Source organism: Trypanosoma cruzi, genomic scaffold, assembly GCF_000209065.1.
Source record: "Trypanosoma cruzi strain CL Brener 1047053516291 genomic scaffold, whole genome shotgun sequence".
NCBI lineage: Eukaryota > Euglenozoa > Kinetoplastea > Trypanosomatida > Trypanosomatidae > Trypanosoma > Trypanosoma cruzi.
This window is the reverse complement of record NW_001849359.1, coordinates 60,667-75,123: the sequence shown is the minus strand read 5'-3', so window position 1 is coordinate 75,123 and position 14,457 is coordinate 60,667. Positions and strand designations below refer to the sequence as shown.

Below are 14,457 nucleotides of genomic sequence, written 5' to 3'. Positions count from 1 at the left end.
GTTTTTTTTTTTTTTTGCCGCAGGTCGATATTATATGCGACAGGCGCAACATACACGTGATGACGCCGCCGCCGTCTCTTCCTCTCTTTTTCTTTTTTTTTCCCACCTGCCCGCCACCCGCTCCGCTCGCTGCATGCGCCACGTGGTTCCGCCATGTGCCCGGGGGGCGGTCGACCGAAGTGCCGGCCGTTTGCCGCTTCGACGGCGGGGAAAAGTCAACCGACGCGGGCAACGCGGAAGTGAGGCGCAAAGAAGTGCGTGAGAAAAAAAAATACTTTTTGGAGGGGAATATCAAAAAGAAGAGAAAAAAAAAAATGGCTGCGGCTGCGGGAGGGATGGTGTGGGCCGGTTGAGGGGGGAGGCGATTTATTGGCGCGAAGGCAAAAAATATGCTAAATGAAATTAAAAGGAAAAAAAAAAGAAATTGACGCTGCGGCCGGGAGGAATGAGTGGGGACGACGGAGGAGTGGTGTCCCCTCCCCTTTTTTCCCTCCGGCTTTTTCCACCTGATAAAATGCCGGGAGAAAAGGAATGAAGGCAAGGAGAAAGAGGGGGGAAGTAAACTTTCATTTTTTTATTTTTAAACAATGAGACATTTTTGTGCCTGCGGGTCTTTTTTTTCTTTTTCGTTGTTGCGGATTGGGCCCAAATATTTCAAATGACTTCTCTTCTTTCCCGTCTCTTCTTGTGTACGTAACGTGCACGCACTCACCTATTTTTTTAGCGGGTCCTTTATGAGAGCTCATGTCCATTGGTGATGACAACATTGTCGCCTGCAGCTGCGAGGCGCCCGCGTCCTCGTCGGAGGAATACTCCGACACGTTGGAGTCGTTGGACGCTCGGTTGATTGCGGAGGCTCACGCACGGCTTCAACGCCGCATGGAGCAGGGGACTTTGACGGAAAGTAAAGAACTGGCCTTCCCTTACTGTTCTGTGTTTGCGCCGTGCGGTATGTTTCCGATCAGTACACCGCCGTTACCGCTCTTTATGAAAGACGACGACGTGGTCTCAAAAATTCGTGCGCGCCTCTTGAAGGAACGGCAGGACGCGGTGGCCGTGGAGGACGCGATGGAGAAGGCTGAGCTGGCCGTACTGGAGGCTAAATGTATGTTGCTGGAATCCATGCCTTGACACCGATTGTGTGTGCGTGTGTGGAGAGGGAGAAAGAGAGGAGGGAGGATGAGTGAATGAAGGTGGGCGAAATATGCGCCTTATCCCTTTGTTTCTGCTTTGCTTCCATGTGTGTGACATGTCGTGACATTTGGGAGTTATACACATGTGCAGGTTTCGTTTCCGCTGCATGTTTTTTCTTATCATCTCTTTTATGTGGTTGCACCCTTTACGTTGCTTAAAATATATATATATATATATGTTTTTTTATTGACGTGTGTTTCCAGAAGGAAAGGGGAAACTACAGAAGGTACACATCTCTCGGGGAGACTTAAGCAGGTGAGCACCACATAAAAGAAGGAGAAGGACGTTTCGAAGACAAGGAGCGGCTGTGAGGGAAGGAAGAAAAATATATTTAGATAGGAAGAGAGAGAGAGAGAGAGAGAGAGAGAAGGAGATATCGGTAAGAGAGTCAACTTGTCTGCAGCTAGGAGGCGACACACAGTTACACCTCCACTCACAATGCCGTGCTTGAATGCCCTTGCCCTGATTGAGGCGCGGCAGCGCCGCGAGTGTGAGCAGCGGTTGTTTAACAAGGCCCATGCGGAGGACTGTCGGTTGCGGCTTACCGCGAACTGGGAGAGACGTGGAGACACCGTCATTCAACGGAAGGATCTGATGCGTCACTTGGACTCTGTGCAGGCAAAACACGATGACGCACTGGTGGCCCGTCGCAAACGACTTGCAGACATGCTTCTCCAAGAGCGCGCCGAACATGAGACGATGATGAACAACCTTGCGGAGACGGAAGAACAGCGACGCGAACGGCTCATTCAAAAAGCACGTGAACTGCGCGCGCAACAGCAAGAGGATCTTCGAGTAGACGCGCAGAAAAGACACGAAAGGTTGTTCCGCGAGAAAATTGACTCTTTGCGACTGGCAGAAAGTCGGCTGAAGGTAATGCAGGTTGCTGATGCCCGCTTTAAGCAGCTCGCGCTTGCAGAGCGGCGCCGCGAGGAGGATAAGCGTGAGGAAGAGTTTTTTGCTCAGCAGAGGCTTGAGGAGCAGCGGTTGACAAATGAGCGAGCGCAACGCGATCTCGAGATGGTGCGCGTGGGTCGGGAGAAGACGAAACAGGCTCTTGCGGCGCAGGTGGAAGGCAACAAGATGCGAAAAGCACAACAACAGGCAGAGAAGCAGCGGGAGGACGATGAGTTCAACCGCGTGGTGAACGAGGAGCGGGCTGCGGAGGCGCAGAGGCGCGTTGAGGCCCGCAGGGCCCGCGCGGCCCTTGCGAAGGAGATCAGCGCGTTCAATGAAGAGCTGCGGCAGGTGCGGCGGCAGGAGTACGAGCAGTTGCAGCAGGAGGACAAGGAGGTGCTGGATCGTCTGCTAGCGGAACTGGCAGAGGAGGAGCGACAGAAGCGGCAGCAGAAGGAGGAGCACCGAGAGGCCGCCCGGGCACACCTTGCGGAGATCCGGGAGCAGCTGAATCAGCGCAAGAAGGATGAAGGAGATCTAGATAGATTGTGGGATGAAGCCAACAGCAAAGAGTGGGCGAAGCGGGAGGCGCAGTGGCGCGCGGACGAGGACAAGCGTGAACGTTTGATGCGTAATGTACTTATCATCCGTCGGCAACAGGTGCTCGACAAGCGGCAGCAGGAGAAGGACGCCGCTGAGGCGGCGGCGAGGGAGCGTGAGGAGTTTCTTCGAGAGCTTGCAAACACAGTCGACTTGGATGCGCAGGAGCGTGCACGCCGCTACAAGCTGCTGCGGGAGGACCAGAAGTATCTTATAGGTCAAATGCAGCGGCGTGCAGCACAGAAGGAGGCGGAACGACAGGCCGTTATGAATGAAATGACGGACCAACAGGCGCTTGAGGCCAAGCATGCAGAACGCATAAAGGTGGAGATGGAGAACTTGGAGCGTGCGAAGCCCGAGCGCTACAAAAATGTGCCTCTGTTACCAAAGAAGCGTCATCAAGTCTTTTAGAAAAAAAGACGCAGAAACTTACCATTTTTTGAGTAATGAAGCATGTTTTTTTCTTTTTTTTTTTTTTCTTTTGTTTTTTGTTTTTTGTTTCCTGTTCTTGTGTCATTGATGTGTACGATTTATTGTTGCAGCCTCCCTGCACGCCGGAAACACAAATTAGATGTAAAATTTATTCACTGTTTAACGTGATCTTCTCTGCGTCATTGAGAACAACAACAACAAAAAAAGACACAAACAAACAAAGGAGGTTTGACTGGGATGCAATGACGATATGTGTGCCGTTGTGTGTATTTGTATTTGTGTGTGTGTGTGTGTGTGTGCGTGTGGTATTGATGGCGGTAGTGTTGGGGGCAACACAAATGCGTATGAATGCCTCCATCCACATTTTATTTGGAGTTTTAGCGTCAAACTTCTGTGGGTTTATTTTAAAATTATTATTTTTTTTAAATCTACTTTCCCAACTCACGCTGCACCACGGCCGTGTGAGAATAGGCTTTGTAAAAAGAATTTAATTTTACGGACACATCTCGCTAAACAGCAGCAACAACAGCAGGAGGAGCATGCGGTTTGTTTTTGTTCTTCTCGTCCTTTTTCTCGCCTGCAGCGTGTCGGCCGAGGAGGTGGTGAAGCGGGGATACAAACACAAGGAGCCCCATAACTGCCACCATCAATCTTTTGGACACCATCGTCATGTGCGCAGGGAAGAATTGAGGGATGCGACGGAGGTGGGATGCAGAGGAGAGATAACTCGGTACTGCCAACCCCCCGTCAACGGCTTCTACGAGGACTGGTGGAAGTGTCTTTCCGACAATATGGACCGGTTCCGCACGCCCGACTGCCAGACGCACATAAATGGCATGATTGCCTGCAGGAACTTTGCCGTTTCTTCCTACGGTCCAGGGGAGCAGTCTCCAGACGGGTTGGTGAAGCACCTGCTTCATTCAGAAAAGGAGTCGATCCCCAGCGAATGCAGGAACTCCAGATTCTACAAAGATGCCGTGGTTGGATATCACAGACGCCAGCAACGCCCCGGAATGGGGGAATTCTTCACGGCTGCAGGAGAGGAGGAGAGAAGGCAGCCTGACAACTGTGTGAAAAAATGAACCACTACCCTCCTCCTCCTCCTACAAGACTTCATTGGACGTTGGGCTGCTGGAAAGAGGTAGGAGGAAAAGACACACCGCATTCCTTTACAAATACAAATAAGGACTACTCCTTTTTTTTTTTAAATTTATTTATTTATATATTTTTTTTTGTGTGAATATATACAATCAACACGAAAAGAAGGGCGTTCGAGTTATAACAGAGAGACAAAAAAACAAAAAACAAAAATGAAAAAAAAAACGATTGGTAAATGTGAGCCGACCATATTGGGAGGGAAAAAAACAGAAGGAAAAGTTTATGACCGTTACTAACATACACTCAAAAAAAAAAAAAATAAAAAAAATCAAAAAAAAATCAGAACGGCATGTAAATGAATACTCCAAGAGAAAGTTTGAAGTTTAATATATTTGTATGTATATATATTTTCAGAAGGAAGGAGTCCCCTGCATGCGAGTGAAGTACTGCCAATGGATGCAAAGTTAATTAATTGAGCAAACTCCAGAAGGGGGGAGGGGGAACAGGGGAGAAAAAGGGGGTGAAAAGGGTATTGAGGGGGAAGGTCGCAAAATTGTTTGGGGCAAAGTAAGGCTTAGTATATATATTATATATATATCTATTTTTTTTTTTCTTCTTCTTCTTTGATATTTTTATTCATGTGAGTTTTTTTTTTTTTTGGTTGTGGGTGGGTGGAGTCAAAGGCGTTGCTTTGCAGAGCTGCCTTGCGGCGTTTCTGCTTCTGAATTATTTGCTTTTCTTTTTTGATTTTGTGTTACATGCAATAAACATATGTATATATATGTATATATGTGTCAGTGCTGTAGCGGGGGTGTTGTTTGATCAAAGTTGGTTTATTTTAGTTTTTATTTTTGGTTATTTGTGATGACTTGTGATGTGTTGCCGCGCCTTTTTTTATTGGCGAGGCATCGCGCTGCTTCGCTGAAGGCTGCTGAAGTGCGTTCGTCGCTGGTTTCTGCCGACGGAGCGAAAGTTCGGTCGACAAACTGCGCTGTTGGCTTGCACCGCCTGATGGATAAGGTTTTGGAGGAGCTGCACACGGAGCCGCATCGCTGGTTGCCGACGACAGCTGAGAATGAGCTTGTCGAGCTTCTTGACAAGAGTGATGCCCCCGACTTTCCCTCCGCACAGTCCTTCTACAGTCTTCTTGCCCAGCGCCGTTTTGTTTCGAATATTGCAACAAGTTCCGCTGTGCTGAACGTCACGTTGTTTGATGAGGTGGCGTTGCAGTGTGGTGAGACGTGTGTGCTGCGCGAGCCGGTGAGTCGTAGCAGCTTGATGCGGCTCATCCTTGTTCCGGTTGACATGCGCGTTGCCCTTCATGGTCTACTGCGTGCTGTGTTGGGTGTTCTGGAGAGCGCCGGTGTGAAGTGCTGGGCCATTGGAGGCACTTTGCTGGGCGCCATGCGTCACGGCAGCATCATTCCATGGGACGATGACGTCGATTTGGGCGTTTTAGCCGCGGATGAGGCGAAACTCCGCGCAGCATTTGGGTTTCCCCGGATGGATGGCGTGGAGACGGATCTTCTACTGGAGTACGTGCCCATGTTCGGGTACAAAGTTTACAGCCGCTCATTACCACCGCCGTCACGGGATGGTTCCGTCACATGTATGAAATACGGCTATTTTATTGACATTTTTATTCTGGAGGAGCTGCAGGGGCGTGTTTTTTTTGCTCGAAATGAGGCGAAGAGGACGTGGCCGAACGAATGGTGGTATCGTGATGAATTGTTTCCTTTGACTCGTGTGCCATTTCTTCCCACTCCATCGAGTAGCCGTCAGATGTTGTGGCTTCCGGTGGCACGTTCTCCTCTTCAACACCTTCAGCGCCACCACGGTGCTACTTGCATGGAGGAGGCTGTTGTCCCGCGTGAGTTGCATGGTCGTCTTCTTAGTCATTCGTTGCATATACCAATGACGCTTCTTGATGACGTATGAGGGATCTTTAGCCGTTTTGATATTTTGGGATTTTTTAAAAATACCAATTATTTTATTTTATTGTGTTGATTTTTTGATGGTTGTTGTTTATTTGCAATAGGCTTTGGTTTTTACCGTTTATTTGCGCCTTCTTCTTTTTTTTTTTTTTTTTTTGTATGTGTGTGTGGCATCTGCGTGTGTGCCCCGTCCACACATGATAACAACGGGGATGATCCGTTCCAAGGCTTACGTATTTTTTTTTTTTTTTTTAACGATGCACGCTGACAACAGTTCCGTCATCCCCCCATGCGGGAGCAAACGGGAGTTATACACGCGACTGGAGGCCGTCGTGAGGTCTTTTGTCGAGCTCCCCTCCTCAATGCTTACGCCGCACTTTAATTTGATGATTGGTTTGAGTAATGTTTCTGCATTGCTTTTTTACGAGCTGAACCGCTTTGCAAACACAAATGCAATGTTAAGTGACCTCCCTTTGAATTGGCTTGGCTTCTACCTGCTTCAAAGCCCTCAGCGGCTTGTGTTGGGGCCTTTTCAAGGACGTCCTGCATGCATCGAGGTTGCAATGGGACGCGGTGTTTGTGGAACGGCAGCACAGAAGGGTGAAACGCTGATCGTTCCGGATGTGCACGCTTTTCCAGGACATATTGCATGTGATTCCTTATCGAATTCTGAGATTGTCGTTCCGATCAAAACTGCCAAGGGACATGTGGTGGGTGTTTTGGATGTCGACAGTACCCAACGAGAGTTCTTTGACGCGGAGGACGCACAGGGCCTGCAGAACATAGCGACGGTCCTCTCTCAAAATCTTGAGTTCCCTATGGCTTGCACTTTGGCGAGGAATCCGCTTTTGGCAAATGCGGCTTCTATTCCTTCACATAACGAGGCTCCCTTCTCATTGGCGGGCAAAGATGAGGACAAAGTGCCGACAGTAGAGGAGGCTGCTGGATCAAAGGCAAAAGGAGCGTTTCCCCCTTTTTCAGGGACGAAAATGACCGCATTTGTCATTACCCGTGCACCAGGCACAACGCCTGCGAAGGCTTTGACGGAGGTGGGAGAGGGGGCGAGCAAGCAGCAGCGTTCACAGCGGTTCACTCACCGTGTGGGCGGGTGGGACTTTTCCGTGACGGAGTTGTCCCGCATCTTGACGCAGGAGGAGCTGCTGCACTACGAAGAGGCTCTTGGCGTCAGCGCCCTTCCGGAAATTCCGTTTGCCTTTAATACACTTCGTATCGCCCCTGCGGAGAGAGCGGATGTGGCGTTGGTGAAATTCTCGTTGTTGGAGGTGTTGCGCTCGGCTGCTGCCTTCTACCGCACCGACGCCTATTGCCGATCGACCCTGCCGCAGCTGCAGATCCCCGTCGCGGATTCCTGGAAGAAATCACCGTACGCCACTGTTGATGCCAAGGTTGACTGGGCGTGGCGGAATAATTACTTTGGCGTAAATGAATGGCGCTGCAAACTGAGGCCACTTGAACCTTCTATGCCTGGCGTGAACTGGGAGCTGTTGAAGGACCAAACACTGCCCATTGTTTTCTTTCACAACTTTGACATTTTTGAGGATGACCTGCACGACCACGGCATTGTGAAAAGTTCCGTGCGCTTCCGTGTCATGTCACTGGCGTTTTTCATTCTGTTTCGCCATTTTGTTCGTGTGGACGGGTACCGTGTGTGGATGCGGGAAGTGCGGCTTTTTCACGAGTTTTCCGTCAAGCGCCCCGACGGGCAGCCGCACATTGTTGTTCGAGAGGAGGTGCGCATTCTTGATATTGCCGACGGCGAGGAGTTTCGTAATTATGACCCCAACGACTGCGCGCGGGAGGCCACTGTTGTCGAAGCAAATGACTTCTACGTGAGTATTGAGGACCCCACATACGATGACTGGTGGTCGACGATTGGCGTCCATTGAGGGGTTATTTTGCTCATGGTGGTTGTTTTTTATTATTGACATTCCTCTGAACCGAGTGCAGTTCTGCTCGGGGAACTTCCATACACAACAAAGCATATCACCCCCCGCTACCGCCACCACAACCCCTATAGCAACAGCAGTGATTAGTACAAACTGAAGGAAGATTTTATTTATTTATTTATTTATTATTATTATTTTTTTGGTTGTATATTGCTGTTTCTCCTATTCTTTTTTTTTTTTTTTAATTTTGATTTTTGAGCTTGGGTTTCGCTTTTATTGTTTTCTTTTGATATTTTTTTCTTTTTTCTTCATTGTGCATGTGCGCTGGGCATGTACCGGGAAAATGTGCAGTTAATTCTATTGGACATTACGGGGGGCTGCCTGCATCCCGTGGCAAAGGAAAATCAAAAGGAAAATTTAAAGGGGAAATTAGTAGTTTTCAAAAGAGGGTTCATCTCCTTTTGCTTCATGGTGGGTTTTTTTTTTCGTCCAGTGGACATCTTTGGCCACCCAAAGACGGCGCTGGGTGAGAACCTGGATCCTCAGCGTACGTGGCTGGAGTGGGTGTTTATGCCACGACATAAACCGCTGTTTTATAACTTTATGGCAAACATAAAAGCCGGTTTGACCGTGGCCCTCGTAAATGTGCCGCTGAGTATTGCACTCGCGATTGGAAGTGGTGCCACGCCAGCGCAGGGTATTGTGAGTTGCGTCTGGGCAGGTGGTGTGGCCACCATTTATGGTTCCTCACACTTCAACATTATTGGCCCTACAGGAGCCCTCAGTGGGCTGCTTGCCTCGATGGTAGTGTCGTACGGGGGTGGCGTGTTAGCCCCACTCGCACTTCAAGCAGGACTTTGGATGATGTTGTTTCTTTTGCTTCGCGTGAATCGTCTTCTGCGGTATGTGAGTTCTGGTGTAGCGCACGGCTTTGGGTGCGGTGTGGCGATTGTGATTGCCGTTGGGCAAATCCCCTCGGCGTTGGGACTGAAGGGTGTGGCACAACGGGAGACGATTATGGAGAAGTTGAAGGAAGATTACAGGTGCCTTGGGACAATCAGCGTTCCAGACACCCTACTCTTTCTTGTCACCGTCGTTCCTTTGCTTATTCTCTCCAAACGGTATAACAAAATCCCATGGCAGATTATATTTACGCTCTTTGGTATATTAATGGCTCAGGTATTGCCGCGAGGATCGTTTGTCCTCTTGAACATGAAGTACCCGGATCTGTCACTTAATTTCTTTGCTTTCAGCTCTTTGGATTTGCTGATAAATCCCCAGTGGTTTCACCCAAGGATTATTTTATACGGGTTTGGTATTGCCATTGTTGGACTTATGGAGACCCTCATCAGTTCTGTCATTGCGAATAATCATGTGAGCGATAAGTCGTACCTCAACTACTCGAGTGCTCGTGACACGTTTGGGTTGGCGCTCTCAAACGTTGCAAGTGCATTCGTTGGGGGGATTCCATCGACGGCTGCGTTGGCTCGCACAGCGCTGATGGTGCACTCTGGCGCCTTTTCACGAATGGCGGGAGTTGTTTCGTGCGTCGCTGTGGGACTCTTATGTAGTGTATTGCTCCCCCTTTTAAAGGAACTGCCCATGGCAACCGTGGCGGCAATTCTGATGGTTGTCGCATACAAACTGGTGGACCTGAATGACCTTCACATTCTACATGTTATTGACACAGCGAATCTTTACTCCACCATCATCACCTGCGCCGCATGTATACTCACCGATACCTTTGTTGGTCTTGTTGTCGGCATTGCGATTAGCGTGTTGCTGAACTACGCGGATGCGACCGTGTCCGACGTGGTATTTGAGGAAGAGGATGAAATGTTTGCATCACCACGAACACCGCAGCCACGCGTCTTTCGTGTTCTTATTGTGCAGCCGCAAGAGTCACTTCTTTTCATCAACTCTGAAAAGATAAAACGCACCATATTTGAAAGGAGCGTTGCATTCCGTGAGTCATTGCCACCGGAGACGAAGAAACATCTCGTTCTTGACATGTCTCTTGTGAACCGCGTTGACTTTGACGGAACGAAAGCACTTGGTGAAATTATTAACGCCCATCGTGAAAAGGGATGGATTGTCGATGTATTGAATTGCCAGCACCTGCGCAACAGCCTGGTGCTTTGCACGCCGTACCAAGACCTGCAGAAGCTTGAGTACATGGAGTTGTACTGAGTGTAGCATGCGACGATGCCACAATTTGCTCTTGTGGCGCTGGTGGATGAGTGGGCATTGGCCGATTCTGAGAGGATTTGCGGAGAGCGAGAAAGAGAGGGAGAGAGGCGTGTGTTGATCGCCACTGTTGCCCGTGCGAAGGACACATTTCATCAAAGAGGAGGGATGAGGTGCATTCGCACCACCATCACCACCACCACCATCTTTTTTTTTTTTTTTTTTAAATTAATTCAACAAATTGTAAATGAAACACAAAAGTATAGAAAATAGGAAAGAGGAAGAGGTCAGGCGAAGTGCATATAGACGAATATATAATATATAATATACATGTAGGCAGTTTCTGTGCATGGCGTATTGACTTCAGAGGAGGATGATTCCTGTAGCAACCATAATGGCAATAGAAGTTTTGGCATTTTGCCCTCATTTTTTTTTCTTTTTTTTTTGCGTTGCAACGGCGTAAGTGACGAGGTGTAAAGAAGAATGATATATAAGATGGTCAACATACGTATAAAAAGAATGGAATTTATGAATATTGGCTATTTGGACAGAATCACGTGAAAGAGGGGATATGAAAGAAGAAGAAGAAGAAGAAGAAGAAGCAGAGAACCAAGCAACAATATATACATTCTAAATTCTTATTGAGGTATTTTTTCCTTTTTTTCTTTTTTTTTTTTTTTTTGCTTTTTTTTTTTGAATATTCAACATGTTTTAGATTTGATGCGTCCCTTTCATGCCTTCAGTTGTCATGGGCGTTAGGGCCACGAAACTGGAGCATGTGTAGAGGTTTGGATGTGACGCTTCCTCTTCCCCCCTCTCTTTCCTCCCGGAAGGGAAGGTGGTGGGAGGAGGTCGTGGGAATTTGGAATTTGGAGGGCAAATGCGACTTTGTTCTGTTTTCTATTTTTTTTTTTTTTCTTCTTTTCTTCCCTTCATGGTCTTCACTTCCCCACCCCTTACCTCCAATGTATTTTATGCCTGTGGAGATGGACATTCCCTTGAAACTTTCACCTTCTTTTGCCCTCTTTTTTTTCCTTCTTGACGTTGTTTTTGTTGCTGTGTGGGGTGGGGGGTGCAGGCCGCAAAGAAGGGGATTTTCTCCGTGATGGAAATTCTTAAGAAGACGGCGCTGTTTCGCATCGAGCAGCAGACGAAAGACACACCGCCAGGGGAAGTGACGAATATCTCGTTGAGTGACGTGCCGCTGTTACCGGAACGCCTCAAATGCTTCAGCGCCCTGACGCACCTGACGTTGGTGTCGATGAAGCCAAGGATCAATACGCTTCAGGCCATCTCGTTGGCCTCCTTCCCCTCTCTCCGCATGCTGGACGTGAGCGATAACAGCGTGACCGTCGCGGAAGACCTCCCTTTGTGCCCCACCCTGAGGAGACTCTTCATTGCGAACAACCGCGTCAGGCAGTGGGCCGAGGTGGAGCGGCTGGCGGCATCCTTCCCAGGGCTGGAGGTCATTGACGCCACGGACAACGAGGTAGATGACGCCTCCCGCTTCAGCGATTTTTTTGAGTTGTTTCCAAATCTTGTGGCCCTCGACTCAAAGAACCGGGACGGCGAGGAGGTTGTCGTTGCGGACTCCGATGAGAGCAGCTCCAGCCTTGACGACTCGGAAGACGACAGTGAAGACTCATTGATATCGGAAGAGGAAGAGGAGGAGGAGGGAGAGACTGAGAAGAAGAATGAAAATAAGAGGCCACGTGCATGTGAAGGATTGGGCGGCGATGAGGACAACGCAGCACCCAAAAAAGTTTCGCGTACGCAGTAGTGGTTGTCTGCTCTTTCTTCAACCTCCGTGCACTCGCCTCCAAAAGGCCCTAAATTTATTCTCATTATTTCTTCCCGTCTTGTCGCCTTCGTGTTTTCCTTTTTTTTTTTTTTTTTTTTTCTTTTTGCCATGTGTGGTGCATGGCTGCTAACAGACACAAACGCAGACCCTGTCACATTTTTTTTTCTTTTGTTTCTCTTTTTAAATTTTTATCTCCCTTTGTTTATTTTTGAATTCCACACATTTCCTTAGTGTAAAAAGGAAGATTCAAGAGGAAAAAATAAAGCTGTTCCGTTTTCGTTCAATTTTTTTGAGGGCTGCCATGTCGCGGTACGACGTTCTCAATGAACCCACCGCCGGGGAAATTGCCGAAAATTACAAAAATGTTTTGGGACGTATGGATGCCGCCTCCGGAGGACGCCCGGTAACTCTTGTTGCCGTGAGCAAAACAAAATCCCCAGCGTGCGTACAAGCGCTGTACGATTGCGGGCACCGGTGTTTTGGGGAAAACTACGTCCAGGAGTTGGTTGAAAAGGCGGGTGTATTACCGAAGGACATCCAATGGCACTTCATTGGCCACTTGCAGAGCAACAAAGTGAAAGAGCTACTGGAGGGGGTAGATGGCTTGTACCTCGTGCAGACTGTGGACAGTGAAAAGCTCGCAACCAAGCTGAACAATGGCTGTGTGACGTATCGTGGAGGTCGTTCCTTAAATGTCTACATCCAAGTCAACACGAGCGGTGAGGAGTCAAAAAGCGGTACAGAGCCGGGGAATCAGACAGTGGAGCTCGCGCAATACATACAAGAGCACTGCAAGCATCTCAATGTGGCAGGTGTCATGACAATTGGCATGCCTGACTACACTAGCCGCCCAGAAAATTTTGAGTGTCTGCTGCAGGTTCGTGAGGCTGTTGCGAGAGCTCTTTCTGTGCCTGCCGATTCTCTTGCGCTTTCAATGGGGATGACTGGTGATTTTGAGAATGCGGTAAAAATGGGTTCGACGATAGTGCGAGTTGGGACCGCTCTTTTCGGTAAGCGTTACTGCCCACCAAAGTCGCCGCGGAAGGGAACGACAGATTAGGGGACTATCCGGCAGCCCATCAGCCGCGTCTTTCGACTGTGCGGGCATCCCCGGCTTTCTCTAAATGAGCCAATGAGCGGAAACTGCACGCGGCTGTTTACAAATTGGCTTCCTCCGCACATACGTTACACAAATTTTATTTATTTATTTATTTAATTTTTATTTTGCCATCCTACCCACCCGCTTTTGATCACCCCACTTCGCGGCGGGGTCTTGTGGTTGGAGGGGAAGTTAAGATCATTCATTTCTTAAGTGATAAATATATTTATCTTTAATCTGAACAGAATGCGACATGCCACAATATTGGAGGTAACGGAATATATAAAGACGAACATACATTTTGAGCAAAAAAGAAAAAACAAACGAACAAAAAAGAAAGAAGGAATTGGCGAACCCATCGTCTTTCCATTTAAATTTTATTTTTTTTTTCTTTCTTTCCGTCCCGTTTTATATGCGAGTTTAGGGTTCGGCCAGCGGTCCAGGCGAATATTCTTTTTTATTCTGTTTGCCCTGAGATTTGTATTTGAAGGAAAAAGCGCGAAGGTTACTTCTCCACCCGTCTCTTTCTTATCAACAACAACAAAAAAAGGGGGAATGTGTAAAGTGGTGCGACCGCCGATGGCATTTAGGTGGTAGGCGGGGTGTGAGCTTCACGCGTGGAAGAGAATTTTGAAGATGTTAGCGGAGCCGACTGGAGGGCGTGGTGCGGTGCTCGACCGGAACAGGTCGTTTAAGCCGGTTTTGTTCAGTTTGCCGCGCCTGGATATATGGCACGCACCACGAAAATCTGCCATTCCCTTTTTTTCTTTTTTTTTTTTGTTTCTTCCTCCAACGGCCTAACGTCTGGTTGTGTGGTTGGCGGCTGGATGCTGGCGGTGGGAAGGGTTCGAGGGTGGAGTGGCCGCGCCGAAGTTTTGGTGCCCGCTTAAGTTCGCCGATCGTTCAAATAATGGCCGCGGCTGCGTCCGCCTCTATGCTGGAGATTTTTCCCAAGCTTTGTCTAGTGTTGTGTCGTGGAGATAAAGTTTTGCTGGACGTGGATGGTGTTTTTTTTTTTGTTTAAATGGTTTCTTTGCGGTGTAGTGCGGCTGTGACGGACGTGAGTCTTGAAATGGTGGAATTCTTTTTTTTTTTTTGGGGATCTTTTTTATCACGCTGTCGAAAGCGTCGTTTTGGCAGAGGATTTCTTTTCCTTTCGTAGTGAGCGGTTTACTGGGAGGGAGCCACATTGAAGTCACCTCCACGCTGAGCTCCAGCCGGTTAAACGGATCCGATGAGGCCTATTTTCCTTTTCTTTTTTTTTATTCTTAAGAAAATAAATATCACGTTGCAGCGGCAACCTTCTGG

The 14,457-nt window shown here is 48.4% G+C and overlaps 8 protein-coding genes across 8 annotated transcripts, besides 23 other annotated features; all 8 read left to right on the top strand.

The window, feature by feature from the left end:
- Window positions 1-14,457: part of a sequence feature (heterozygous, non-Esmeraldo-like haplotype) that runs on past the window's edge.
- Tc00.1047053509601.160 (hypothetical protein, conserved) lies at window positions 745-1,131 on the top strand (the record flags this gene model as incomplete). Its single annotated transcript, XM_809693.1, has 1 exon — window positions 745-1,131. One exon carries the CDS (start codon window positions 745-747, stop codon window positions 1,129-1,131), a length of 387 nt encoding a protein of 128 aa, XP_814786.1.
- Window positions 1,349-1,382: a sequence feature (AT_rich).
- Window positions 1,536-1,568: a microsatellite.
- On the top strand, window positions 1,633-3,102 carry Tc00.1047053509601.150 (hypothetical protein, conserved; the record flags this gene model as incomplete). The annotated part of the gene is made up of 1 exon (XM_809692.1): window positions 1,633-3,102. The coding sequence occupies one exon, from the start codon at window positions 1,633-1,635 to the stop codon at window positions 3,100-3,102; it is 1,470 nt and encodes a 489-aa protein (XP_814785.1).
- Window positions 3,148-3,192: a microsatellite.
- Window positions 3,385-3,428: a microsatellite.
- Window positions 3,522-3,551: a sequence feature (AT_rich).
- Window positions 3,663-4,205, top strand: Tc00.1047053509601.140 (uncharacterized protein; the record flags this gene model as incomplete). Its single annotated transcript, XM_809691.1, has 1 exon — window positions 3,663-4,205. The coding sequence occupies one exon, from the start codon at window positions 3,663-3,665 to the stop codon at window positions 4,203-4,205; it is 543 nt and encodes a 180-aa protein (XP_814784.1).
- Window positions 4,319-4,357: a sequence feature (AT_rich).
- Window positions 4,527-4,560: a microsatellite.
- Window positions 4,823-4,880: a sequence feature (A-rich).
- Window positions 5,086-6,159, top strand: Tc00.1047053509601.130 (hypothetical protein, conserved; the record flags this gene model as incomplete). Its single annotated transcript, XM_809690.1, has 1 exon — window positions 5,086-6,159. One exon carries the CDS (start codon window positions 5,086-5,088, stop codon window positions 6,157-6,159), a length of 1,074 nt encoding a protein of 357 aa, XP_814783.1.
- Window positions 6,288-6,312: a microsatellite.
- Window positions 6,390-6,410: a sequence feature (AT_rich).
- On the top strand, window positions 6,413-8,062 carry Tc00.1047053509601.120 (hypothetical protein, conserved; the record flags this gene model as incomplete). Its single annotated transcript, XM_809689.1, has 1 exon — window positions 6,413-8,062. One exon carries the CDS (start codon window positions 6,413-6,415, stop codon window positions 8,060-8,062), a length of 1,650 nt encoding a protein of 549 aa, XP_814782.1.
- Window positions 8,228-8,249: a microsatellite.
- Window positions 8,251-8,371: a sequence feature (A-rich).
- On the top strand, window positions 8,531-10,252 carry Tc00.1047053509601.110 (hypothetical protein, conserved; the record flags this gene model as incomplete). Its single annotated transcript, XM_809688.1, has 1 exon — window positions 8,531-10,252. The coding sequence occupies one exon, from the start codon at window positions 8,531-8,533 to the stop codon at window positions 10,250-10,252; it is 1,722 nt and encodes a 573-aa protein (XP_814781.1).
- Window positions 10,432-10,454: a microsatellite.
- Window positions 10,457-10,483: a sequence feature (AT_rich).
- Window positions 10,825-10,855: a microsatellite.
- Window positions 10,899-10,944: a microsatellite.
- Window positions 11,137-11,182: a sequence feature (A-rich).
- Window positions 11,355-12,029, top strand: Tc00.1047053509601.100 (hypothetical protein, conserved; the record flags this gene model as incomplete). Its single annotated transcript, XM_809687.1, has 1 exon — window positions 11,355-12,029. The coding sequence occupies one exon, from the start codon at window positions 11,355-11,357 to the stop codon at window positions 12,027-12,029; it is 675 nt and encodes a 224-aa protein (XP_814780.1).
- Window positions 11,903-11,947: a sequence feature (CT-rich).
- Window positions 12,123-12,155: a microsatellite.
- On the top strand, window positions 12,352-13,110 carry Tc00.1047053509601.90 (hypothetical protein, conserved; the record flags this gene model as incomplete). The annotated part of the gene is made up of 1 exon (XM_809686.1): window positions 12,352-13,110. One exon carries the CDS (start codon window positions 12,352-12,354, stop codon window positions 13,108-13,110), a length of 759 nt encoding a protein of 252 aa, XP_814779.1.
- Window positions 13,246-13,275: a microsatellite.
- Window positions 13,262-13,374: a mobile genetic element.
- Window positions 13,518-13,539: a sequence feature (AT_rich).